At 53.2% G+C, this 27623-nt stretch overlaps 3 protein-coding genes across 3 annotated transcripts; all 3 read right to left on the bottom strand.

Annotated features, from left to right (window-relative positions):
* Positions 1–4297: 4297 nt before the first annotated feature.
* LOC129147710 (solute carrier family 35 member F2-like) lies at positions 4298–6082 on the bottom strand. Its single transcript, XM_054710898.1, is given in 3 exon segments — positions 4298–4373; positions 4375–5101; positions 5764–6082. Coding segments are annotated over 3 exon segments (1107 nt in total). The 5' UTR covers positions 6068–6082.
* Positions 6083–8031: 1949 nt separating this feature from the next.
* LOC129147547 (zinc finger and SCAN domain-containing protein 5B-like) lies at positions 8032–12449 on the bottom strand. Its single transcript, XM_054710086.1, has 4 exons — positions 12066–12449; positions 10575–10772; positions 9357–9513; positions 8032–8564 (listed from the first exon to the last, which is right to left on the bottom strand). Exons 1-4 carry the CDS (start codon positions 12447–12449, stop codon positions 8032–8034), a joined length of 1272 nt encoding a protein of 423 aa, XP_054566061.1.
* A 4882-nt stretch (positions 12450–17331) lies between these two features.
* Positions 17332–18687, bottom strand: LOC129147548 (AMMECR1-like protein). The gene is made up of 3 exons (XM_054710087.1): positions 18433–18687; positions 17906–18321; positions 17332–17635 (listed from the first exon to the last, which is right to left on the bottom strand). Exons 1-3 carry the CDS (start codon positions 18685–18687, stop codon positions 17332–17334), a joined length of 975 nt encoding a protein of 324 aa, XP_054566062.1.
* Positions 18688–27623: the final 8936 nt, after the last annotated feature.

Here is a 27623-nt window from a genome sequence, read left to right on the forward strand (position 1 = left end):
CCACTTCCCAGGATTCTCAGAGACCAGGTTTCTCTCAAGGGCAGCAGCTATGAACACAGGACCCCCAGTCGTCCTTCCCCCAGACATAGGGGGCCCACCTGAAGGTCAGGGCAAGGTCGCTGGAGAGTCAGGAGGATGAGACCCTAGGGGAGGTGTGTGTGTGTGTGTGTGTGTGTGTGTGTGTTTGTGTGTGTGTGGAAGGGGAGGGTCCCTAGATTTCCTGTGTGTGGAAGGTGAGAACATAATTGTGAAAGCATGAAGCTAGGAAACGCTGGGGATTCAGAGGTTTCCTGTCAGTGGAAATCAGGGAGGAGGCAGGGATTTCCCTGGTCATTTCTAGAACGTTTGGGCTCCTTTCACGTTAAGAAAGCCATGGAAAAACAAACAAAAAATCACCACCAACAACAAAGACAGACAAGGAGTCACAGAAACATGAAACCAGCGCCACGATATGGAAGCATCCGACCTGCCATGAATAAGACGACGGGATCCAGCAGAGGCAGTGCCTGCACACAGGGGAACATTACTCGGCCTTAAAAAGGAATGAGACCCTACCATTTGCCAAAGCTGGGATGAGCCTAGAGGGTCTCAGGCTGCCAGAAATCAGCCAGTCAGAGAAGGGTGAGTTACCACTAGATTTCCCTTCCATGTGGAATCTAAAGACCAAAATAAAGGACCAAACTCACTCCCAGACACGGAGAACGGACTGATGGTTGTCACAACCAGGCCTAGGGCGATGGGAGGCATTGCCAGGCACCCAAAAATGCACAGGACAGCACCCCACCCCACCCCCAAATTAAAAATAAATCCCGTCAAAACAGCCAACAGTGTCTGAGACTGCAAAGCCCTGGTTTTGAATAGAAACCACGCCCCATGTGTGAGAGGGTGCGGGGGACCCTTGGTTTTCACAGGATCTCAGAAATGATGCACAGCACACACATCCAGGTCATTCTGAGACCAACCTCCATCCCTCCCTCCCTCCATCCATCCATCCATCCATCCATCTACCCATTCATCCATCCATCCACCCTAGGAAGGCAGAGGGAGAGAGACAAACCTCAATGAGCAGAGAGAATCACTGATCGCCTGCCTCCTGCACGCCCCTCTACTGGGGATGGAGCCTGCAACCCGGGCGTGTGCCCTTGACGGGAACTAACCCTGGGACCTTCCAGTCCACAGGCTGATGCTCCACCCACCAAGCCAAACCAGGTGGGGCCAGATACTTTCTCACGGTGGCAAAATGCACAACCTGAAATTCACCACTCTAACTCCTTTGTAAAAACACTCAGCCAAGCATATAAAGATAGAGGGGAAAAGAGAGAGATTTGTCTGTCCTGCTATCTGTGCGTCCATTGGTGGATTCTTGTATCCATCCATCACCCACCCATCCATCCATCCACCCATCCATCCACCCACCCATCCATCCATCCATCCATCCATCCATCCATCCATCCATCCATCCATCCATCCATCCTTTCCTCCGAACATCGGTCCATCCATCGGTCCTCACTCCCTTCCAAACGCCCGGCCTCGCCCTGCCTCGGACGCCCTCGCCCCACTCACCGCCTCGGCAACACCCGGTCTGCACTTCTCCTCCCACAGCCTGGCCTGGCGAGCTCTGAGCCAGGGGCTGAGACCCGCCTTTTTACACACACGCTTTGGGCTTCACTTCCGTTCCCGCCCCGCCCTGTGATTGGTTAGAGACCAGGCATTGATCCTTTTTCCACAATCTTCTTAGACAGGGTTTGCGGGAGAGAAACACCCCGCGGCCCCAGGGGGTGTTGGCCTCTGAGCCCTCAGCACGTGTCTGCAGCGTTTGAAGGGCCCCAGACACGCAGGCCCGGCCCTGGCGGGTGTGGCTCAGTGGTTCCAGCGTGGGCCTGGGTGCCGAGGGTCGCGGAGGGTCCCAGGTTCGGTTCCTCTCTATCCCTTTCTCTCCCTAGAATCGATTTTAAAAGAATAAATAACAAGTAAAAATGCCCAGCCAGCGTGGCTCAGTGGTTGAGCATCGACCTATGAACCAGGAGGTCACGGTTGGATCCTTGGTCAAGGGCACAGGCCTGGTTTTCAGGTTCAATCCCCAGTGTGGGGCATGCAGGAGGCAGCCGATCAACGGTTCTCTCTCATCATTGATGCTTCTCTCTCTCTCTCCCTCTCCCTTTCTCTGAAATCAATAAAAATCTATCAAAAAAAGTTAAGTTGTTAAATTTCATGTGACCTGTATCTTATCTCAATTAAATAATGCTTTATTTTTATTGTTGACACTATGGCAGGATTAACAGGTCTCATATACATAATCTCATCACAGATAATGCTCTTTCCTCTTGGAAATATCGAGGAAGCAAGAACTTTAATGAGAAATGTTCACCCCAGCTGGTGTGGCTCAGTGGATAGAGCGTTGGCCCATAGACTGTAGGATCCACGTGATGGGAACATCCCTCAGTTGCAGGCGCAATTCCTGGCTGGGCAAAGGGTGGGTGCATGAGGCAACCAATCTTTGTGTCACCCCCACATCCTTGTCTCTCTCTCTGTGTCTGCCTCTCCCTTCCCTTCTCTCTACAAGTCAATGGAAGAGCATCCTCGGTGAGGATTAACCAACAAGAAGGAGGAATTCTCACAGGCCCTAAGGGACCTTCCAGAGGCAAGAGCCACTTCCCAGGATTCTCAGAGACCAGGTTTCTCTCAAGGGCAGCAGCTATGAACACAGAGCCCCCAGCCATCCTTCTCCCACAGGGAGGGGGTCCACCTGAAGGTCAGGGCAAGGTCAATGGAGCGTCGGGAGGATGAGACCCTAGGGGAGGGGTGTGTGTGTGTGTGTGTGTGTGTGTGAGGTTCCCTAGAGTTTCCTGTGTGTGGAAGGTGAGAACACATGTGTGAAAGCATGAAGCTAGAAAATCCTGGGGATTCAGAGGTTTCCTGTCACTGGAAATCAGGGAGAAGGTAGGGATTTCCCTGGTCATTTCTAGAACGTTTGGGCTCCTTTCACGTTAAGAAAGGCATGGAAAAACAAACAAAAAATCACCACCAGTAACAAAGACAGACATGGAGTCACAGAGAAACATGAAACTAGTGCCACCGTATGGAAGCATCGGACGTGTCCATGAATAAGATGATGGGATCAAGCAGAAATGGTGCCTGTAAAAAGGGGAACATTACTCGGCCTTAAAAAGGAATGAGACCCTACCATTTGTCAAAGCTGGGATTAGCCTAGAAGGTCTTAGGCTGCGTGAAATAAGCCAGTCAGAGAAGGGTGAGTTACCACTAGATTTCCCTTCCATGTGGAATCTAAAGAACAAAATAAACGACCAAACTCACTCCCAGGCATGGAGAACGGACTGAGGGTTGTCACTACCTGGCCTGGGGGTGGCGGGGAGAGGCTCTGCCAGGCACCCAAAAATGCACAGGACAGCACCCCACCCCACCCCCCAAATAAAGATGAATCCGGTCAAAAATGCCAACAGTGGCCGAGACTGCACAGTCCTGGGTTTGTTTGTTTTTTCCATGAAATCAGAAATTTTTTTAATAATGTGAACACTTACTCTCAATTTCTTTTATTATAGTTTTATCCCCCAAGAAAAGCTCACATGCAGTTTTTGTAAAGTTGCACACCGGCCGTCGGTATCATGATGATGCTGCCTATGAGCCCTTTCATTGAGGAAGTTTCCTGAGAACCTCACGGGGCGTAAGCAGGTGTAAGAAGTGGGCGGCAGCACCCTCTTCAGCCAGGAAGGGCGGGTGCCTGGGTCTGCGGCCGGCACTCCCTTCCAAGCTTCGGTGGCGCTCACACTCGGGCTTCTCAGGCGCTGCCCCGCCCACGTTCCTGCCGGGAGCCCTGTCCCCAGACCCCAGCTGCGGCCTGTGGGCAATGGCCGCCTCAGAAGGACAAACCCGAGGGGCCCCCAGCAGAGGAAACCTACCCTAAACCTGCCCTGGGGACCCCCTGCTCCTGACCAGCAGCCCCGCCCAGACAGCCCTGTTCGGAGGCTGGCTCAGCGGTGGGCTCTGCCCCATCCTGCCCGCCCACCCGCGCCTCCCGGACCCCACCCCGGAGTGGGGCCCGCGCCCTGCCTCCCGGCACTGACGGCATTGGTCCTCGCTCGCCCAGAAACCCCGACCTCCTCGCCTCGGCTGGCTTCTGCGGCCTCTTGCTGTTTCTGCTTGTGAGCCACCCCCTGGGAACACCTAACCGGTGGGGCTCTCAGCCGGATGAACTTCCCAGGTTTGCCCCCAGCAGCCCGCAGGCTCTGCTTTGTCCCAGCGGCCGCTCCCCGTTTGCCAGGCGCCCCTTCTTCTCCAGCTACAGGAAGGCGGAGGCGGTCTCCGGGAGGCTCTCCTCCAGCTTCAGGCCCAGGTTGTCCATGCCAGTGCTGGGGGCGCGTCGGGCTGGAGCAGGAGAGGACCAAGCCCACCATGATGACGGTGAAGGACAGGATGTAGAGCCCCGAAAACTTACAGCCAACGAGAAAGAGTCCAAAGCAAAGGCTGTAGAGATCAGCTGTCAGGAGGCCCAGGTTCGCTGAGGTGGCCCCGGTAACCTTCATCACCAGTGGCATGAAGCTGTACAGACACAACATACAGAGGGCACATGCCGCGAACAGCAGGGCAATTTTCCAGTCCCAATGAATTCGGGCAATATCCTTACATTCCACGAGCAATAGCTGTATGCCACTGATGATTGTTCCAAATAAGCCCAGCATTCCTAAAAGCTCCAGTCTGCTCAGCTTCTTCACCATGTGCTCTTCACACACATTGGAAATGGCATAGAGGGAAGCCCCAACAAGAACCAAGGTGTCACCAATCAGTACATCACCGCCTGAATTGTCTTCCCTCCCTGATAATATGTCCGCGCCAACCGCAGTTCCGACGCCCAGCAGACAGACAGCCACGGCAACAAAATGGATCACTCTGTATCTTGCATAAAGAAGGAACCAGGAGAGAGCCATCAACACAGGAATTCCAAAGCAATCCAAAAGCTGGACACTGGTGAGAGTCGTGTACTGGTACGCTCTGACAATCAGGTAATTCGCCTCCACGTCTGCTAGTCCCAGCAGGATGTACTTCCACCATTGTCTTTTCAAGATGTGTAAAAGGCTATTGGGGCCTGCTGATGGGCACTTAGGTTGTTTCCAAATCTTAGCTATTGTAAATTGTGCTGCTATGAACATAGGGATGTATATATCCTTCCTGATTGGCGTTTCTGATTTCTTGGGATATAGTACTAGAAGTGGAATTACTGGGTCAAATCGGAGTTCCGTTTTTAACTTTTTGAGGAAACTCCATAGTATCTTCCACCGAGGCTGCACCAGTCTGCATTCCCACCAGCAGTGCACGAGGGTTCCCTTTTCTCCGCATCCTCGCCAGCACTTGTCGTTTGTTGATTTGTTGATGATAGCCATTCTGACAGGTGTGAGATGGTACCGCATTGTTGAAGTGTTTTTAAAATTGTCTCTTAATCTTATCAACCTAACTTGTAATTTTACTGACATTAAAAAATTAAAAATTTTAATTTTTCTGACCACTTGTGCTGTTCCAGTTTGGTGCTATTCATTTTAATCAACAATGCCAGAGATTATGCATGAATCTCTAATCAGTACTTTCACAGAATTCAGAGGTGTCAGACTTTTCTAATGACTCTTATAAAGGCAGCAATAGTTTTTCCTGTTCTTACTTTTGCCTCATGTTTCATTCTTTTAAATGCCTAAAAACCACACTTTTTCATGATGACAGGTCATTGAAAAAAGTTAATTCCCACACTCGGCATACCTGATTGAAATGCCAGCATCACTGTATAAACTAGAAACAGCAAGCAATAGTTGATAAAGCTCTGAAGCATGGGGGTGTTCACTTTGTATTTTTCTGCCAAATACTGGCTGGTGATGGCTGTTCCACATATACACAAGGACAATATCTGACCCAGGGCAATTGTTTTCAAAATATTCCAGGTGAAGAGTTTGCCCCGCAGCCTGGGCAGCAGACCGGCGACGGGGTCCGCGGGGCCCTGCGCCTGCGGCTGCGGCTGCGGCTGCGGCTGCGGGGCGCCGGGCCCCGCCGGCGGGGCTGCCTCCATCGGGGCGCCCGCGGTCTCCGCACCAGGAACCCCTCAGACGCGCCCGGAACCCCCGAGGTGCCTGGGCCCGGAAGACGGGAGGTGGCGCCTGGGAGGCCTGCGGGGCTCAGCTCGGCTCGGCCCCTGCGCCCGCGCTCCCGCCACAGTCCTGGTTTTGAATAGAAACCACACCCCATATGTGAGAGGGGTGCAGGGGGACCCTTGGTTTTCACAGGATCTAAGAAATGATGCACAGCGCACACACCCGGGTCATTCTGACACCAACCTCCATCCATCCATCCATCCATCTATCCATCCATCCATCCACCCATCCAACCAGCCATCCATCTCTCCCAGCATTGGTCCATCCATCTGTCCTCACTGACTTCCAAACCCCTGCCCTCGCCCCACTCACAGCCTCTGCAGTGCCGGGCCCGCATTATATTCCACCCTTAATTGGAGCATTTAATCCACTTACATTTCAAGTAATTGTGGATATGTGTTTATTAACATTTTCTTATTGATATCTGTAATGTTTTATATTGATTTCAGAGAGGAAGAAAGAGAGAGATAGAAACATCGATGATGAGGGAGAATCATTGAGTGGCTGCCTCCCTCACGCCCCACACTGGGGATCGAGCCTGCAGCCTGGGCATGTGCCCTTGACCGGAATCAAAGCCGGGACCCTTCCGTATGCAGGCGGACCAAGTATCCACTGAGCCACACCAGCAAGGGCTCCGCTGATTGTTAGAGAGAGTGGAAGAGAGGAGAGAGAGAGAAATAGAGAAACATAGATTGGTTGCTACCCGCATGTATTCCAACAGGGGCCAGGAGTTTACCTGCAACCAAGGTAGGTGCCCTTGAATGGGAAGTGAACTGGGGATACTTCGGTTTGAGGGTCTAACCACTGATCACCCCAACAGGGCTGCTTCCGTAGGTTTTCATGGCCAACACGTAGCCCAGCTGTGTGGATGCATGCAGTCGGGGGCCACGGATGAAGAGATGGTCCCCACTCACCCTCCTCCTGAGTCCTAACTCTTCCCCCAGGACAATGTCCAGGTGTGGGGACCAGGGTGGTGATGAGCAGATCTCCCGGTCGACACAGCGGGGTCCATCATGTGTGGGCTGGGCATCCAGGTGGGTGTTCCAGCCACTGAAGTGGACTTTGCAGACCTGGAGTCACCACGGAGCAGCCACCACGGTGTCCACACTGTGCAGCCAGAGAGCTCTGACCCAGCAGAGTCAGCCAAACCCGGGAATCCTCTGGGGAGCCACCCTCACAGCAGGCAGACCCTCATCTCTGGGTGTGGCCACCGAGCTCCGATGTCCAAAAGGCTCAGTTGGTTGAGCATCATCTTGTGCACCAAAAGGTTACTGGTTCCATTCCCAGTCAGGGCACATGCCTGGGTGGTGGGTTCAATCCTGGGTCCAGGTGCTTAGGGGGAGCAACCAATCTCTCTCTCTCTCAACATGATGCTCAGTGAAATGTGGGTATCAGATAAAGGAATAATTCAGAACACACACACATCTCCAAAATGCTGTGGCCCTGGCTGGTTTGGCTCAGTGGATACATCATTGTCCCGAAGACTGAAGGGTCCCAGGTTCCATTCCATTCAAAGGCACATGCCCAGGTTGTGGGCTCCATCTCCAGTAGGGGGTGTGCAGGAGGCAGCCAATCAATGATTCTCTCTCATCATTGATGTGTCCATCTCTCTCTTCTGTCTTCCTTCCTCTCTAAAATGAATAAAAATATATATTTATTTTAGAAAAAAAAATGTGGTGTATCTGACATCCACATGGCATTGGGTATTCTATAGGGAATCTGGCCACTCTCCTGGGACCTCCTTATTTTACAATGAAATAAAGGACAACAGGAGAGATAAGGGTAGAATCGTGAAATATTTATTGAAAAAACAAGCAAGACTGACACAGAATATGGGGCCAATAGAAAACATGAGTAATTAGTGGAGGACCCCAATTCTAATTCATAGCACCCCGCTGTCTAAGGGCTCATAGACCACTTCTGCACCAGAGGGGACCCCTTCCTTTCCTCCTGGGTCAGCAGGGACCCGGAGCCCCAGGGGCGCTCCTTGGCAGGTCCTTCGGTGGCGTTGGAACGTGCCCAGCTGGCGGAAGGCCCCGTCGCACTGGGGACACCGGTAGGGCTTCAGGCCCGTGTGGGTGCGCATGTGGACGTTGAGGTTCCCTCGGTGGCTGAAGCTCTTGGGGCAGACGTCGCACTGGAACGGCCTCTCCTGGGTGTGGACCCGCTCGTGGCCGCGCAGCGTGGACGCGTGGGTGAACCTCTCCTGGCAGACGGTGCAGCAGTACGGCTTCCGGCCCGTGTGGATCCGATGGTGGACGTGCAGGTCCGAGGCCTGAATGAATCTCTTGGGACAGTAACGGCACTGGAAGGGTCTCTCTCCTGTGTGTGTCCTCCGGTGAAGGTCTAACTGAGATTTATAACTGAACCTTTTGCTGCAGTCCTGACACTCGTACGGGATCTGTCTCCTGGATTCTTTGCCAACAGGGTGACCAGTTGGCTCCACGGTGTTGGATGCCCCGACTGAATTGGACCCGTGCTGTCCTGTGACTTGTCCTTGGTCCAATGGCACGGCTGCTTCTTGATGTTCCTCTTGGGGGGTGGGACTGTTCCCCCTTTTTCTCTTGGGAACACCGCTTGGATTCCAAGAACCTCTTCTCTTCGGACACTGAGTCAAGGCCTGTGTCTCCAGAACATGGGTGGGAGGTACGTCAGCAGCATCCACATGTTCAAGGCCAATTCCTTCTTGGGGGTTCTGCTCCCCCTCTGTCCTCACCGATTCTCCTGAAAGAAAGGGTTCAACACACAACATTAATAAAAGACGTTTCAGGCCAGCTCAGGGATTGAGCATCCACCCAGGAACCAAGAGGTGGCCAGCTCCACTCCCTGTCAGGGCACATGCCCGGATTGTGGGGCTCCATCTCTGGTGGGTGCCATGCAGGAGGCAGCCAATCCATGATTTCCTCTCTCATCGATGCTTCTATCTCTATCTCCTCTGCACTCTCTCTAACAATCCATTGAAGTATATATGTAGAGAGAGCACTTTTAACACTACCAAACGCCTCTGAACCAAAGCCCATGTTGGTTGAGAACATTCCCATCAACCAACAAACGGAGAGACTGGCCTTAGGACCCAGGGAGTCCGTGGCGGAGAAGGCTTGGCATTGAGAGCCAATGTCCCCAAAGGAGGGCCACGACGCGTGCCCCCCCGGATCCCCAGCACAGGGAGCATCAGTAACTGCTCTGAAAGCCCAGTTCCAGACTCACCAGGACTGCTGGGAAGCGGAGCCTCTGGAGATGTGAGAACTGCCTCTTCCCCGTCCTCCATCACATCCTTCTCCACCTCCTCCACCTTCACCACGGGCCCCACACCCTGTGGGTCACTTGTCTTCAGCATCGTCTCTGGCAGGAGGACTCTCTGCCCCTGACAGTGGGCAAACAAGGGTGGTTAAATGTGTCGGAAACCAGGGCTGGGAAGCTCTGTCCCTCCTTCCCCCATCCCAGTGGTCGGCAAACTGCGGCTCAAGAGCTTCATGCGGCTCTTTGGCCCCTGGAGTTTAAGTTTAAAAGTTTGGCTCTCAAAGAAATTTCAATCGTTGTACTGTTGATATTTGACTCTGTTGACTAATGAGTTTGCCAACCACTGCCCCATCCGGTCCATCTCCCTGACTTGAGACCCCAACTTACCTAACACCACAGTTTTGGGGCTCTGTCTAGACCTCGTTGGGGCCAATCCCATCACCCCCAACTCCCAAGTCTGTTGTTATGTACACCCATCACAGCTTTACGTCAAGCCCATACATTGTACTCCTTACTCTTTTTGTTGTTCATCCTCACCCCAGGATATTTTTTCCATTGATTTTTAGAGAGCAAGGAAGAGAGGTGGACAGAGAGAGGGAGGCAGGGAGAGAGAGAGAGAGAGAGAGAGAGAAGAGAGAGAGAGAGAGAGAGAGAGAGAGAGAGAGAGAGAAACATCAGTGTGACAGACGTGAGAGACACTTGACTGGTTGACTCCTGCACGTCCCCAAACTGGACAGGGAATGGATCCTGCAACCCAGGTATGTGCCCTTGACTGGGAAACCTACAATCCTGGGTCTGATGCTGGAAGCACTGAAAACACTGGCCAGGGCCACAGTGTTCAGTCTCCATTCTCTAGGCGTACCTCCCCTGGGCATTTCAACTGCTGGCTGCCTCCATTTGTGGAAGCAAAGAGATTCTGGACCCGGCTCTCCCCACTCCTCACCCTGATATGCCCAGAGGAACATTAGATTTCTACTGGCCTGTGGACCAAGGTCAAAGGTCAGTGACTCTTTATGGTCCACATTGGTTCGGAAATGCCCGTGGATTGAATGCTTCCCCTGCATGCACTCAGGGGTCCCCTGCTAGCCTGTGTCAGAATTCCCAAATGCTGTAGCAGCTACGGGCACCGCGGCCCCTGGAACCGGCTCCCACCCATCCCCACAGATCAGGGCGTCACACACTCACCTGTCCCCACACCATGTCACTGGGTCCTGGCTGGTTCCCCGGCTCTCCGAGGACCTCGGGGCTGTTCTCAGGATGTGCCCCCGCCTTACTTATGGGGGATGGGGACTTCACGGACAAGTCCATCCCGGGGTCTGTGTCCCCGGCTTCCTCGTCGGAATTCTCCTGAAGATACTCCTGCCCATGGAGGGTGACCACCGTCTGCGGGAGGAAATGAAGCAGGATGAGACCCGGAGGCACCCTCCTCCTGGCGTGTGCGCTCCTCACACTCACACGTTCAGTGGAATCACACAGGGATGTTCCCTCTCCCCCTTCCCCATTCTCTCTCTAAAAAGGAATTCTTTCCATCAATCAATAAAATGGCAACCGCCCACATGGTGGCAACCAAACATGTCTCCCAACATGGCCACAGGCTCCCTGGAGAGCCCGGCGCCATCCCTGCACCTGGTCTGTGCCTCAGTTTCCTCATCCGCGAGGCAGCACCGACAAGTCTACCTCCTGGGGTTAATCTGAGGTCATTGGGGAAGCGAGCCTCAGGAAGGGAGAACAAATGTCGGAAGATGTCCCTCTAAGGAATGCTCCTGTGTCTGGGCGCCGTGGCGCAGCCATTGGGTATTTACCTCTGACCCAGGAGGTCACAGTTCGATTCCCGGCCAGGGCATACCACCGTGTTGCGGGCTGGATCCTCAATGCGATGGTGGGGAATGCAGGATGCAGCCAATCAATGATTCTCTCTCATTGCCGGAAGCCGATCATTGTTTTAATAACAGAGAGCTGTGGACAGGGAATCCGGAGGGCTGGTCAACCTTAATTGCTCTGAAGGGTCAGAGCTGATGACTAGGTATTGGTAGTTGAAGCAGCCCCACCTGTTAGTCCTCTATTCACTGATTGGCTTTTATTGAGTTTCCTGCCCAGGGGATAAGGGTGTGTCCTATCATTTTAATCTTAATCAAAGGGATGGAAAAGCCAGAGCGAGGAGTCGTCCTCTCACTAGAGTTGGACTACCGCCTGGCCCCCACTCCCCAAATTAAATCTTTCCTAGTCTCTTTTCATTTGTGTGCGGCCTTCTCCAGAGCCCGAACCCTGAACGATGCGGGACATGAAAGGGGTTCCCACATCTCATCATTGATGTTTCTCTCTCTCCCCCTTCCTCTCTGTAATCAACAAAAATATATTTAAAAAATAAAAAACATGCCGAAACCGGTCTGGCTCAGTGGATAGAGCGTCGGCCTGCAGACTGAAGGGTCCCAGGTTCGATTCCGGTCAAGGGCATGTACATTGGTTGCGGGCACATCCCCAGTAAGGGGTGTGCAGGAGGCAGCTGGTCGATGTTTCTCTCTCATTGATGTTTCTAGCTCTCTATCCCTCTCCCTTCCTCTCTGTAAAAAATCAATAAAATATATTTTTAAAAAATAAAAAAACAGAAAATTAACGAATGCTACCGTGTACATGACTGGCCTCCCTTGCCCTGCCCATCCTGCGGGCCCCACTCACCCATCTCCTGGGCTTCTCCTTGTTCAGCAGCAGGACCTCCAGCTCATCGCAGCTCTGCACCCTCCTCTCCTTGACCAGCACCTGCAGCTCCAGGGGCATGCAGGTCAGGAACTTCTCCAGCACCAGCTGGTCCAGGATCTGCCTCATGGTGCGCACATCCGGCCTCAGCCACCGGTGCAGGAGCGCGTCCATCGTGTGCAGGCTCCGGAGGGGGTCCGAGCCCTCCGGGGGGCGGAAGGCTCTGAAGAGCACGTGCCCCATCTCAGAGTCCCGGTACTGTCCCTCGGGGAGGCGTCCAGGGGGCGGTCTGGACGGTGGCAGCCCCCAGCCCAGAATGCCCTGCGGGTTCCCAGGACCATCTGAACACATCTGGAATGTAGGCATCGTCACTGGAAATGGCTCCACTGGGACTGGAGCAAACCCGCCCTGAAGTCAGCTCCTGAGTGAGAGCGGAAGAAGGGACGGACGGGTAACAGTGCACAGTGCTGGGGGAAGAGAGGAGAGAATGCGGTGAGTTACCCTGCTGACCCACCCAATACCAAACACCCCTCACTGGTCCCGTATTTAATGCCGTGGAAGTTAACCCATAGTATTCTTCTTTTTAAAAAATATTTCATTTTATTGATTTGAGAGAGAGAGAAACATCAATCAGTTGACACCTGCACTCCACCAATGAGGATCCAGCCTGAAAGCTGGGCATGTGCCTGACCAGGAAACAATCCAGTGACCTGTGGTTCATGGGTCCACACTCAACACCTGAGCCACACCCGCTGGGCTCCAAAATCCACTTCAATAGGAACATCAGCGTCTGTAGCTTCTCCTCCGGACGAGATGCAGGGGCCTGGCCGGTGGCTCAGGTGGTTAGCGCTTCGTCCCCCGAGACCAGTTTGCAGGTTCCAGGTCCGGTCAGAGCACAGACAAGAGTCAACCAGTGAATGCAATGCTAAGTGCAACACCAAGCCTCTCTCTGTCTCTCTCTCTCACACACACACACACAAATCACCAATTAAATAAAAGATAAGATACAGCAATTCCACTGGTAAATTTTAATCACTGTTTGGCCATGATTCTGTAGCAAAATACAGGGAAAAGAAATGTATACAACCTGGAATTCCATGGGACGTAATCTCTATTGAATAGGAACCTAAGATGGCCCCCAACATTCCCTGCTTTGCTCCAGACAAGGGACAGCTCAAAACAACCCCAGGAGTTTGAAGCTCCTCCAGACATTTCCTTTTCATAGATTTTTGTTGATTTCAGAGAGGAAGGGAGAGGGAGAGAGAGACAAACATCAATGAGGAGAGAGAATCACTGATCGGCTGCCTCCTGCACGCCCCTCTACTGGGGATGGAGCCTGCAACCCGGGCGTGTGCCCTTGACGGGAACTAACCCTGGGACCTTCCAGTCCACAGGCTGATGCTCCACCCACCAAGCCAAACCAGGTGGGGCCAGATACTTTCTCACGGTGGCAAAATGCACAACCTGAAATTCACCACTCTAACTCCTTTTAAAAACACTCAGCCCAGCACACGAAGAGAGAGGGGAAAAGAGAGACTTGTCTGTCCGGGTATCTGTGCGTCCATTGGTGGATTCTTGTTTCCGTCCTGACCCGGGGCTCTAACCAACGGGGCTCCTCAGCCAGGGCCTAACTCTTCCTTAAAGGCGGCAGTTTGGGGCCACTAAGTGCCTTGCAAATGCTGTTCTGCACTCACCACTGTCTGGGTCCAGAACTGAGTTTTGGGCACCACAAAAGGAAACCCTATCCCCACCGAGTTCTCTGCCACCCACCTCACGACCCTTGCCCTCAATTCCCTGATCTGTCTGAATGAATGGATTAATGGGATAATGATCTGTCTGAATGAATGGATTGATGGGTGCCACGTATATAATCTCATCCCAGAAAATGGTCTGTGAGATATTGAGGCAGCAAGATTTTTAATGACAAATTTTGACCCTAGCTGGTTTGGCTCAGTGGATAGAGCGTTGGCCCATGGACTGAAGGATCCATGTCAAGGGCACATCCCTCAGTTGCAGGCGCAATTCCTGGGCTCAGATAAGGTGGGTGCATGAGGCAACCAATCGCTATGTCTCTCCCACATTCATGTTTCTCTCTCTGTGTGTGTCTGTCTCTCCCTTCCCCTCTCTCTAAAATTCAATGGAAAAGCATCCTCGGTGAGGATTAACCAACAAGAAGGAGGAATTGTCACAGGCCCTAAGGGACCTTCCAGAGGCAAGAGCCACTTCCCAGGATTCTCAGAGACCAGGTTTCTCTCAAGGGCAGCAGCTATGAACACAGGACCCCCAGTCGTCCTTCCCCCAGAGGTAGGTGGCCCAACTGAAGGTCAGGGCAAGGTCGCTGGAGAGTCAGGAGGATGAGACCCTAGGGGAGGTGTGTGTGTGTGTGTGTGTGTGTGTGTGTGTTGTCTGTGTGTGTGTGTGGAGGGGGAGGGTCCCTAGATTTCCTGTGTGTGGAAGGTGAGAACATAATTGTGAAAGCATGAAGCTAGGAAACGCTGGGGATTCAGAGGTTTCCTGTCAGTGGAAATCAGGGAGGAGGCAGGGATTTCCCTGGTCATTCCTAGAATGTTTGGGCTCCTTTCACATTAAGAAAGTCATGGAAAAACAAACAAAAAATCACCACCAACAACAAAGACAGACAAGGAGTCACAGAAACATGAAACCAGCGCCACGATATGGAAGCATCCGACGTGCCATGAATAAGACGACAGGATCCAGCAGAGGCAGTGCCTGCACACAGGGGAACATTACTCGGCCTTAAAAAGGAATGAGACCCTACCATTTGCCAAAGCTGGGATGAGCCTAGAGGGTCTCAGGCTGCCAGAAATCAGCCAGTCAGAGAAGGGTGAGTTACCACTAGATTTCCCTTCCATGTGGAATCTAAAGACCAAAATAAAGGACCAAACTCACTCCCAGACACGGAGAACGGACTGATGGTTGTCACAACCGGGCCTAGGGCGATGGGAGGCATTGCCAGGCACCCTAAGATGCACAGGACAGCACCCTACCCCACCCCCCAAATAAAAATAAATCCCGTCAAAAAAGCCAACAGTGTCCGAGACTGCACAGCCCTGGTTTTGAATAGAAACCACGCCCCATGTGTGAGAGGGTGCGGGGGACCCTTGGTTTTCACAGGATCTCAGAAATGATGCACAGCACACACATGCAGGTCATTCTGAGACCAACCTCCATCCCTCCATCCATCCATCCATCCATCCATCCATCCATCCATCCATCTACCCATTCGTCCATCCATCCACCCTAGGAAGGCAGAGGGAGAGAGACAAACTTCAATGAGCAGAGAGAATCACTGATCGGCTGCCTCCTGCACGCCCCTCTACTGGGGATGGAGCCTGCAACCCGGGCGTGTGTCCTTAACGGGAACTAACCCTGGGACCTTCCAGTCCACAGGCTGATGCTCTATCCACCAAGCCAAACCAGGTGGGGCCAGATACTTTCTCAGGGTGGCAAAATGCACAACCTAAAATTCACCACTCTAACTCCTTTTTAAAAAACACTCAGCCCAGCATATGAAGAGAGAGGGGAAAAGAGAGAGATTTGTCTGTCCGGCTATCTGTGCGTCCATTGGTGGATTCTTGTATCCATCCATCACCCACCCATCCATCCATCCATCCATCCATCCATCCATCCATCCATCCATCCACCCATCCTTTCCTCCGAACATCGGTCCATCCATCGGTCCTCACTCCCTTCCAAACGCCCGGCCTCGCCCGGCCTCGGACGCCCTCGCCCCACTCACCGCCTCCGCAGGTCTGCACAGCTCCTCCTGCAGCCTGGCCTGGCGAGCTCTGAGCCAGGGGCTGAGACCCGCCTTTTTACACACACGCTCTGGGCTTCACTTCGTTCCCGCCCCGCCCTGTGATTGGTTAGAGACCAGGCATTGATCCTTTCTCCACAATCTCCTTAGACAGGGTTTCCGGGAGAGAAACACCCCGCGGCCCCAGGGGGTGTTGGCCTCTGAGCCCTCAGCAGGTGTCTGCAGGGTTTGAAGGGCCCCAGGCACACAGGCCCGGCCCTGGCGGGTGTGGCTCAGTGGTTCCAGCGTGGGCCTGGGTGCCTAGGGGTCACGGAGGGTCCCAGGTTCGGTTCCTCTCTACCCCTTTCTCTCCCTAGAATCAATTTTAAAAGAATAAATAAAAAGTAAAAATGCCCAGCCAGCGTGGCTCAGTGGTTGAGCATCGACCTATGAACCAGGAGGTCACGGTTGGATCCTTGGTCAAGGGCACAGGCCTGGGTTTCTGGTTCAATCCCCAGTGTGGGGCCTGCAGAAGGCAGCCGATCAACGGTTCTCTCTCATCACTGATGCTTCTCTCTCTCTCTCCCTCTCCCTTCGTCTCTAAAAGTCAATAAAATATATTTTTAAGATAGGAAGTTATTTAAAAATAAATAAATGAATGAATAATAAATAAATAAATTCAAGTTACAACTTAACAACTTAAACTGTTCAACCCTGGCTGGGTAGCTCAGGTGTTAGGCCATTGTCCAGATACGCAAAGGTTTCGGGTTGAATTCCTGGTCACGGCCCATGCAAGAATCAGTGAATGTTGCCTGGCCGGCAGGGCTCAGTGGTTGAGCATCATCTTGAGCACCGAAAAGTTGCCAGTTCCATTCCCAGTCAGGGTACATGCCTGGGTGGTGGGTTCAATCCTGGATCCAGGTGCCTACAGGAAGCAACCATTCTATCTCTCTCTCTCTCAAAACATGAGGCTCAGTGAAATGTGGATGTCCAATAAAAGAATAATTCAGAACACACGCATCTCAAAAATGCTGTGGCCCTGACTGGTGTGGCTCAGTGGATACAGTGTTGGCCTGCAGACTGCAGGGTCCCAGGTTCAATTCTATTCAAGGGCACATGCCCGGGGTTTCGGGCTCCATCCCCAGTAGGGGGCGTGCAGGAAGCAGCCCATCAATGATTCTCTCTCATCATTGATGTTTCTATCTCTCTCTTCCTTATCCCGTCCTATGAGAAATGAATAAGAATATCTATTTTTGAGAAAATAAAAAATGTGATGTATTAGACTTCCATATTGCACTGGGTATTCTGTAGGGAATCTGGCCACTCTCCTGGGACCTCCCTATTTTACAACGAAATAAAGGACAACAGGAAGACAAACAAGGGATAAGGGCTGAATCGTGAAATATTTATTGAAAAAAACAGCAAGACTAACACAATATGGGGCCAGTAATTATTGGGGGACCCCAATTCTAATTCATAGCACCCCACTGTCTAAGGGCTCATAGGCCATTCCTGCACCAGAGGGGACCCGTCCTTTCCTCCTGGGTCAGCAGGGACCCGGAGCCCCAGGGGCGCTCCTTGGCAGGTCCTTCGGTGGCGTTGGAACGTGCCCAGCTGGCGGAAGGCCCCGTCGCACTGGGGACACCGGTAGGGCTTCAGGCCCGTGTGGGTGCGCATGTGGACGTTGAGGTTCCCTCGGTGGCTGAAGCTCTTGGGGCAGACGTCGCACTGGAACGGCCTCTCCTGGGTGTGGACCCGCGTGGCCGCGCAGCGTGGACGCGTGGGTGAACCTCTCCTGGCAGACGGTGCAGCCTCAGGCCCGTGTGGATCCGATGGTGGACGTGCAGGTCCGAGGCCTGAATGAATCTCTTGGGACAGTAACGGCACTGGAAGGGTCTCTCTCCTGTGTGTGTCCTCCGGTGAAGGTCTAACTGAGATTTATAACCGAACCTTTTGCTGCAGTCCTGACACCCGTACGGGGTCTGTCTCCTGCATTCCTTGCCAACAGGGTGACCAGTTGGCTCAGCGGTGTTGGATGCCCGGACTGAATGGCATGGCTGGTCACGCAGCCGTGTGTCCGGAGCAGTGACTGCAGAGGGTTGGGGCAGGAAGAGGGCCATTCTGGAGACGGTGCTGTCGAGAAGCAACATATTCTGCGTAACTGACTGTGACCTTCTCACTGCGGTACCTGGTGAGCCTGAGCGTTTCTCTGAACTCCCTGGTGATTGGGGCCTGAAAGCCACCTTTCCGGAGCAAGGCGTCGATTGCCTGGGTCTGATCCCAGCCTTGCTCCTCAGCGACCTCCGGTAAGTATGTGGCCGCCCCTCTGACACCGTTTTCGTGGCTGAACTCAATCAGAATCCCATGGACGCCTACCTCCCAGTCCAGATAACCCCTGGCTTCCTCAAAGTTGGTCAGGAGGGAGACGGAGCAGGAAAGGGGCGGCAGCTCCTCTGGGGTCAGGGGCGGGAACCGGCGGTCCTTCAGTGCGCTGGTTAGCGTGTACTCCCTGAGCCCCGAGTGAAGATTCATGGCAGAGAAGGTGCCAACGCAGCCACGAAGCCGCTGGTCCCGCCCCGTCCTCCACGTCACGAAGAGCGGATAGGGCTCATCGGGGAATCCAGGCGGTCGACGCTGAGGGAAGCCATGGAGGTGACGGTAGAGGACATCGAAGCAGTAGCAGCACATCTCTGGGGTCACCACCTGGTTCTTGGGGGCGCTGGCAGTTCCATTGGGCCGGGGAAGAGGACGCTGGGCTCCCGATGCGGGGTTCATTCGTGTAACGGGAGAGTTTCCCGCTCCCCGAGTTAAGTCTGACACATTCTCCCGACCGTTGCTGCCCTCCATCTCGACGTGGAGTCTAAAGAACAAAATAAACGACCACAGTCACTCCCAGACCGGGAGAACGGACTGGTGGTTGTCACAACCCCGGCTGGGGGAGGGGAGGCACTGCCAGGCACCCTAAGTTGCTCAGGATGGCACCCCACCCCACCCCCCAAATAAAAATGAATCTGGTCAAAATGCCAACAGTGGCCGAGACTGCAAAGCCCTGGTTTTGAATGGAAACCACAGACCCCCGAGTGAAGGGGGCTTGGGGGGACCCTTGGTTTTCACAGGATCTCAGAAATGATGCACAGCGCATACATCCAGGTCATTCTGACACCAACCTCCATCCATCCACCCACCCATCCATCCATCCATCCATCCATCCATCCATCCATTCCTCCGAACATCGGTCCATCCATCGGTCCTCACTCCCTTCCAAACGCCCGGCCTCGCCCGGCCTAGGACGCCCTCGCCCCACTCACCGCCTCCGCAACACCCAGTCCGCACCGCTCCTCCCGCAGCCTGGCCTGGCGAGCTCTGAGCCAGGGGCTGAGACCCGCCTTTTTACACACACGCTCTGGGCTTCACTTCCTGTTCCCGCCCCGCCCTGTGATTGGTTAGAGACCAGGCATTGATCCTTTCTCCACAATCTCCTTAGACAGGGTTTGCGGGAGAGAAACACCCCGCGGCCCCAGGGGGTGTTGGCCTCTGAGCCCTCAGCACGTGTCTGCAGCGTTTGAAGGGCCCCAGGCACACAGGCCCGGCCCTGGCGGGTGTGGCTCAGTGGTTCCAGCGTGGGCCTGGGTGCCGAGGGTCGCGGAGGGTCCCAGGTTCGGTTCCTCTCTATCCCTTTCTCTCCCTAGAATCGATTTTAAAAGAATAAATAACAAGTAAAAATGCCCAGCCAGCGTGGCTCAGTGGTTGAGCATCGACCTATGAACCAGGAGGTCACGGTTGGATCCTTGGTCAAGGGCACAGGCCTGGTTTTCAGGTTCAATCCCCAGTGTGGGGCCTGCAGGAGGCAGCCGATCAACGGTTCTCTCTCATCACTGATGCTTCTATCTCTCTCTCCCTCTTCCTTTCTCTCTGAAATCAATAAAAATCTATCAAAAAATAGTTAAGTTGTTAAATTTCATGTGACCTGTATCTTATCTCAATTAAATAATGCTTTATTTTTATTGTTGACACTATGGCAGGATTAACAGGTCTCATATACATAATCTCATCACAGATAATGCTCTTTCCTCTTGGAAATATCGAGGAAGCAAGAACTTTAATGAGAAATGTCCACCCCAGCTGGTGTGGCTCAGTGGATAGAGCGTTGGCCCATAGACTGTAGGATCCACGTGATGGGAACATCCCTCAGTTGCAGGCGCAATTCCTGGCTGGGCAAAGGGTGGGTGCATGAGGCAACCAATCTTTGTGTCACCCCCACATCCTTGTCTCTCTCTCTGTGTCTGCCTCTCCCTTCCCCTCTCTCTACAAGTCAATGGAAGGGCATCCTCGGTGAGGATTAACCAACAAGAAGGAGGAATTCTCACAGGCCCTAAGGGACCTTCCAGAGGCAAGAGCCACTTCCCAGGATTCTCAGAGACCAGGTTTCTCTCAAGGGCAGCAGCTATGAACACAGGACCCCCAGTCGTCCTTCCCCCAGACGTAGGGGGCCCACCTGAAGGTCAGGGCAAGGTCGCTGGAGAGTCAGGAGGATGAGACCCTAGGGGAGGTGTGTGTGTGTGTGTGTGTGTGTGTGTGTGTGTGTGTCTGTGTGTGTGTGGAGGGGGAGGGTCCCTAGATTTCCTGTGTGTGGAAGGTGAGAACATAATTGTGAAAGCATGAAGCTAGGAAACGCTGGGGATTCAGAGGTTTCCTGTCAGTGGAAATCAGGGAGGAGGCAGGGATTTCCCTGGTCATTCCTAGAATGTTTGGGCTCCTTTCACATTAAGAAAGTCATGGAAAAACAAACAAAAAATCACCACCAACAACAAAGACAGACAAGGAGTCACAGAAACATGAAACCAGCGCCACGATATGGAAGCATCCGACGTGCCATGAATAAGACGACAGGATCCAGCAGAGGCAGTGCCTGCACACAGGGGAACATTACTCGGCCTTAAAAAGGAATGAGACCCTACCATTTGCCAAAGCTGGGATGAGCCTAGAGGGTCTCAGGCTGCCAGAAATCAGCCAGTCAGAGAAGGGTGAGTTACCACTAGATTTCCCTTCCATGTGGAATCTAAAGAACAAAATAACGGACCAAACTCACTCCCAGACACGGAGAACGGACTGATGGTTGTCACAACCAGGCCTAGGGCAATGGGAGGCACTGCCAGGCACCCTAAGATGCACAGGACAGCACCCCACCCCACCCCCAAATTAAAAATAAATCCCGTCAAAACAGCCAACAGTGTCTGAGACTGCAAAGCCCTGGTTTTGAATAGAAACCACGCCCCATGTGTGAGAGGGTGCGGGGAGACCCTTGGTTTTCACAGGATCTCAGAAATGATGCACAGCACACACATCCAGGTCATTCTGAGACCAACCTCCATCCCTCCATCCATCCATCCATCCATCCATCCATCCATCTACCCATTCGTCCATCCATCCACCCTAGGAAGGCAGAGGGAGAGAGACAAACCTCAATGAGCAGAGAGAATCACTGATCGGCTGCCTCCTGCACGCCCCTCTACTGGGGATGGAGCCTGCAACCCGGGCGTGTGTCCTTGACGGGAACTAACCCTGGGACCTTCCAGTCCACAGGCTGATGCTCCACCCACCAAGCCAAACCAGGTGGGGCCAGATACTTTCTCACGGTGGCAAAATGCACAACCTGAAATTCACCACTCTAACTCCTTTGTAAAAACACTCAGCCAAGCATATAAAGATAGAGGGGAAAAGAGAGAGATTTGTCTGTCCGGCTATCTGTGCGTCCATTGGTGGATTCTTGTATCCATCCATCACCCACTCATCCATCCATCCACCCATCCATCCATCCATCCATCCATCCATCCATCCATCCTTTCCTCCGAACATCGGTCCATCCATCGGTCCTCACTCCCTTCCAAACGCCCGGCCTCGCCCGGCCTCGGACGCCCTCGCCCCACTCACCGCCTCCGCAACACCCGGTCTGCACCGCTCCTCCTGCAGCCTGGCCTGGCGAGCTCTGAGCCAGGGGCTGAGACCCGCCTTTTTACACACACGCTCTGGGCTTCACTTCCTGTTCCCGCCCCGCCCTGTGATTGGTTAGAGACCAGGCATTGATCCTTTCTCCACAATCTCCTTAGACAGGGTTTGCGGGAGAGAAACACCCCGCGGCCCCAGGGGGTGTTGGCCTCTGAGCCCTCAGCACGTGTCTGCAGCGTTTGAAGGGCCCCAGGCACACAGGCCCGGCCCTGGCGGGTGTGGCTCAGTGGTTCCAGCGTGGGCCTGGGTGCCGAGGGTCGCGGAGGGTCCCAGGTTCGGTTCCTCTCTATCCCTTTCTCTCCCTAGAATCGATTTTAAAAGAATAAATAACAAGTAAAAATGCCCAGCCAGCGTGGCTCAGTGGTTGAGCATCGACCTATGAACCAGGAGGTCACGGTTGGATCCTTGGTCAAGGGCACAGGCCTGGTTTTCAGGTTCAATCCCCAGTGTGGGGCCTGCAGGAGGCAGCCGATCAACGGTTCTCTCTCATCACTGATGCTTCTATCTCTCTCTCCCTCTTCCTTTCTCTGAAATCAATAAAAATCTATCAAAAAATAGTTAAGTTGTTAAATTTCATGTGACCTGTATCTTATCTCAATTAAATAATGCTTTATTTTTATTGTTGACACTATGGCAGGATTAACAGGTCTCATATACATAATCTCATCACAGATAATGCTCTTTCCTCTTGGAAATATCGAGGAAGCAAGAATTTTACTGAGAAATGTTCACCCCAGCTGGTGTGGCTCAGTGGATAGAGCGTTGGCCCATAGACTGTAGGATCCACGTGATGGGAACATCCCTCAGTTGCAGGCGCAATTCCTGGCTGGGCAAAGGGTGGGTGCATGAGGCAACCAATCTTTGTGTCACCCCCACATCCTTGTCTCTCTCTCTGTGTCTGCCTCTCCCTTCCCCTCTCTCTACAAGTCAATGGAAGGGCATCCTCGGTGAGGATTAACCAACAAGAAGGAGGAATTCTCACAGGCCATAAGGGACCTTCCAGAGGCAAGAGCCACTTCCCAGGATTCTCAGAGACCAGGTTTCTCTCAAGTGCAGCAGCTATGAACACAGGGCCCCCAGCCATCCTTCCCCCACAGGGAGGGGGTCCACCTGAAGGTCTGGGCAAGGTCAATGGCCAGTCAGGAGGATGAGACCCTAGGGGACGGGTGTGTGTGTGTGTGTGTGTGTGAGGTTCCCTAGAGTTTCCTGTGTGTGGAAGGTGAGAACACATGTGTGAAAGCATGAAGCTAGAAAATCCTGGGGATTCAGAGGTTTCCTGTCACTGGAAATCAGGGAGAAGGTAGGGATTTCCCTGGTCATTTCTAGAACGTTTGGGCTCCTTTCACGTTAAGAAAAGCATGGAAAAACAAACAAAAAATCACCACCAGCAACAAAGACAGACATGGAGTCACTGAGAAACATGAAACTAGTGCCACCGTATGGAAGCATCGGACGTGTCCATGAATAAGACGATGGGATCAAGCAGAAATGGTGCCTGTAAAAAGGGGAACATTACTCGGCCTTAAAAAGGAATGAGACCCTACCATTTGTCAAAGCTGGGATTAGCCTAGAAGGTCTTAGGCTGCGTGAAATCAGCCAGTCAGAGAAGGGTGAGTTACCACTAGATTTCCCTTCCATGTGGAATCTAAAGAACAAAATAAACGACCAAACTCACTCCCAGGCATGGAGAACGGACTGAGGGTTGTCACTACCTGGCCTGGGGGTGGCGGGGAGAGGCTCTGCCAGGCACCCAAAAATGCACAGGATAGCACCCCACCCCCCCACCCCCCAAATAAAGATGAATCCGGTCAAAAATGCCAACAGTGGCCGAGACTGCACAGTCCTGGGTTTTTTTGTTTTTTTTTCCCATGAAATCAGAAATTTTTTTAATAATGTGAACACTTACTCTCAATTTCTTTTATTATAGTTTTATCCCCCCAAGAAAAGCTCACATGCAGTTTTTGTAAAGTTGCACACCGGTCGTCGGTATCATGATGATGCTGCCTATGAGCCCTTTCATTGAGGAAGTTTCCTGAGAACCTCACGGGGCGTAAGCAGGTGTAAGAAGTGGGCGGCAGCACCCTCTTCAGCCAGGAAGGGCGGGTGCCTGGGTCTGCGGCCGGCACTCCCTTCCAAGCTTCGGTGGCGCTCACACTCGGGCTTCTCCGGCGCTGCCCCGCCCACGTTCCTGCCGTGAGCCCTGTCCCCAGACCCCAGCTGCGGCCTGTGGGCAGTGGCCGCCTCAGAAGGACAAACCCGAGGGGCCCCCAGCAGAGGAAACCTACCCTAAAACTGCCCTGGGGACCCCCTGCTCCTGACCAGCAGCCCCGCCCAGACAGCCCTGTTCGGAGGCTGGCTCAGCGGTGGGCTCTGCCCCATCCTGCCCGCCCACCCGCGCCTCCCGGACCCCACCCCGGAGTGGGGCCCGCGCCCTGCCTCCCGGCACTGACGGCATTGGTCCTGGCTCGCCCAGAAACCCCGACCTCCTCGCCTCGGCTGGCTTCTGCGGCCTCTTGCTGTTTCTGCTTGTGAGCCACCCCCTGGGAAAACCTAAGCGGTGGGGCTCTCAGCCGGATGAACTTCCCAGGTTTGCCCCCAGCAGCCCGCAGGCTCTGCTTTGTCCCAGCGGCCGCTCCCCGTTTGCCAGGCGCCCCTTCTTCTCCAGCTACAGGAAGGCGGAGGCGGTCTCCGGGAGGCTCTCCTCCAGCTTCAGGCCCAGGTTGTCCATGCCAGTGCTGGGGGCGCGTCGGGCTGGAGCAGGAGAGGACCAAGCCCACCATGATGACGGTGAAGGACAGGATGTAGAGCCCCGAAAACTTACAGCCAAAGAGAAAGAGTCCAAAGCAAAGGCTGTAGAGATCAGCCGTCAGGAGGCCCAGGTTCGCTGAGGTGGCCCCGGTAACCTTCATCACCAGTGGCATGAAGCTGTACAGACAGAACATACAGAGGGCACATGCCGCGAACAGCAGGGCAATTTTCCAGTCCCAATGAATTCGGGCAATATCCTTACATTCCACGAGCAATAGCTGTATGCCACTGATGATTGTTCCAAATAAGCCCAGCATTCCTAAAAGCTCCTGTCTGCTCAGCTTCTTCACCATGTGCTCTTCACACACATTAGAAATGGCATAGAGGGAAGCCCCAACAAGAACCAAGACGTCACCAATCAGTACATCACCGCCTGAATTGTCTTCCCTCCCTGATAATATGTCCGCACCAACCGTCGTTCCGACGCCCAGCAGACAGACAGCCACGGCAACAAAATGGATCACTCTGTATCTTGCATAAAGAAGGAACCAGGAGAGAGCCATCAACACAGGAATTCCAAAGCAATCCAAAAGCTGGACGCTGGTGAGAGTCGTGTACTGGTACGCTCTGACAATCAGGTAATTCGCCTCCACGTCTGCTAGTCCCAGCAGGATGTACTTCCACCATTGTCTTTTCAAGATGTGTAAAAGGCTATTGGGGCCTGCTGATGGGCACTTAGGTTGTTTCCAAATCTTAGCTATTGTAAATTGTGCTGCTATGAACATAGGGATGTATATATCCTTTCTGATTGGTGTTTCTGATTTCTTGGGATATAGTACTAGAAGTGGAATTACTGGGTCAAATCGGAGTTCCGTTTTTAACTTTTTGAGGAAACTCCATAGTATCTTCCACCGAGGCTGCACCAGTCTGCATTCCCACCAGCAGTGCACGAGGGTTCCCTTTTCTCCGCATCCTCGCCAGCACTTGTCGTTTGTTGATTTGTTGATGATAGCCATTCTGACAGGTGTGAGATGGTACCGCATTGTTGAAGTGTTTTTAAAATTGTCTCTTAATCTTATCAACCTAACTTGTAATTTTACTGACATTAAAAAATTAAAAATTTTAATTTTTCTGACAACTTGTACTGTTCCAGTTTGGTGCTACTCATTTTAATCAACAATGCCAGAGATTATGCATGAATCTCTAATCAGTACTTTCACAGAATTCAGAGGTGTCAGACTTTTCTAATGACTCTTATAAAGGCAGCAATAGTTTTTCCTGTTCTTACTTTTGCCTCATGTTTCATTTTTTTAAATGCCTAAAAACCACACTTTTTCATGATGACAGGTCATTGAAAAAAGTTAATTCCCACACTCGGCATACCTGATTGAAATGCCAGCATCACTGTATAAACTAGAAACAGCAAGCAATAGTTGATAAAGCTCTGAAGCATGGGGGTGTTCACTTTGTATTTTTCTGCCAAATACTGGCTGGTGATGGCTGTTCCACATATACACAAGGACAATATCTGACCCAGGGCAATTGTTTTCAAAATATTCCAGGTGAAGAGTTTGCCCCGCAGCCTGGGCAGCAGACCAGCGGCGGGGTCCGCGGGGCCCTGCGCCTGCGGCTGCGGCTGTGGCTGTGGCTGTGGGGCGCCGGGCCCCGCCCACGGGGCTGCCTCCATCGGGGCGCCCGCGGTCTCTGGGCCCGGAACCCCCCCCCTCCCCCCGAGGTGCCCCGCCCGGAAGACGGGAGGCGGCGCCTGGGAGGCCTTTGGGGCTCAGTTCGGCTCGGCCCGGCGCCCGCGCTCCCGCCACAGTCCCGGTTTTGAATAGAAACCACACCCCATATGTGACAGGGGTGCAGGGGGACCCTTGGTTTTCACAGGATCTAAGAAATGATGCACAGCGCACACACCCGGGTCATTCTGACACCAACCTCCATCCCTCCATCCCTCCATCCATCCATCCATCCATCCACCCATCCAACCAGCCATCCATCTCTCCCAGCATTGGTCCATCCATCTGTCCTCACTGACTTCCAAACCCCTGCACTCGCCCCACTCACCGCCTCTGCAGTGCCGGGCCCGCATTATATTCCACCCTTAATTGGAGCATTTAATCCACTTACATTTCAAGTAATTGTGGATATGTGTTTATTAACATTTTCTTATTGATATCTGTAATGTTTTATATTGATTTCAGAGAGGAAGAAAGAGAGAGATAGAAACATCGATGATGAGGGAGAATCATTGAGTGGCTGCCTCCCTCACGCCCCACACTGGGGATCGAGCCTGCAGCCTGGGCATGTGCCCTTGACCGGAATCAAAGCCGGGACCCTTCCGTATGCAGGCGGACCAAGTATCCACTGAGCCACACCAGCAAGGGCTCCGCTGATTGTTAGAGAGAGTGGAAGAGAGGAGAGAGAGAGAAATAGAGAAACATAGATTGGTTGCTACCCGCATGTATTCCAACAGGGGCCAGGAGTTTACCTGCAACCAAGGTAGGTGCCCTTGAATGGGAAGTGAACTGGGGATACTTCGGTTTGAGGGTCTAACCACTGATCACCCCAACAGGGCTGCTTCCGTAGGTTTTCATGGCCAACACGTAGCCCAGCTGTGTGGATGCATGCAGTCGGGGGCCACGGATGAAGAGATGGTCCCCACTCACCCTCCTCCTGAGTCCTAACTCTTCCCCCAGGACAATGTGCAGGTGTGGGGACCAGGGTGGTGATGAGCAGACCTCCCGGACGACACAGCGGGGTCCATCATGTGTGGGCTGGGCATCCAGGTGGGTGTTCCAGCCACTGAAGTGGACTTTGCAGACCTGGAGTCACCACGGAGCAGCCACCACGGTGTCCACACTGTGCAGCCAGAGAGCTCTGACCCAGCAGAGTCAGCCAAACCCGGGAATCCTCTGGGGAGCCACCCTCACAGCAGGCAGACCCTCATCTCTGGGTGTGGTCACCGAGCTCCGATGTCCAAAAGGCTCAGTTGGTTGAGCATCATCTTGTGCACCTAAAGGTTA

The sequence above is a fragment of the Eptesicus fuscus genome, chromosome 21, assembly GCF_027574615.1.
Source record: "Eptesicus fuscus isolate TK198812 chromosome 21, DD_ASM_mEF_20220401, whole genome shotgun sequence".
NCBI classification, from domain to species: domain Eukaryota; kingdom Metazoa; phylum Chordata; class Mammalia; order Chiroptera; family Vespertilionidae; genus Eptesicus; species Eptesicus fuscus.

Coding starts and splice junctions, on each gene's coding strand:
- LOC129147547 (XM_054710086.1), bottom strand. CDS start 12,449: ATGCCTACATTCCAGATGTGTTCAGATGGTCCTGGGAACCCGCAGGGC. Junction 10,773..12,065: donor AGGAGAAGCCCAGGAGATGG/GTGAGTGGGGCC, acceptor TTCCTCCCGCAG/ACGGTGGTCACCCTCCATGG. Junction 9,514..10,574: donor GTGACATGGTGTGGGGACAG/GTGAGTGTGTGA, acceptor GCCCACTGTCAG/GGGCAGAGAGTCCTCCTGCC.
- LOC129147548 (XM_054710087.1), bottom strand. CDS start 18,687: ATGGAGGGCAGCAACGGTCGGGAGAATGTGTCAGACTTAACTCGGGGA. Junction 18,322..18,432: donor ATGAGCCCTATCCGCTCTTC/GTGACGTGGAGG, acceptor AGCGCACTGAAG/GACCGCCGGTTCCCGCCCCT. Junction 17,636..17,905: donor TGCTCCGGACACACGGCTGC/GTGACCAGCCAT, acceptor ACCGTCTGCCAG/GAGAGGTTCACCCACGCGTC.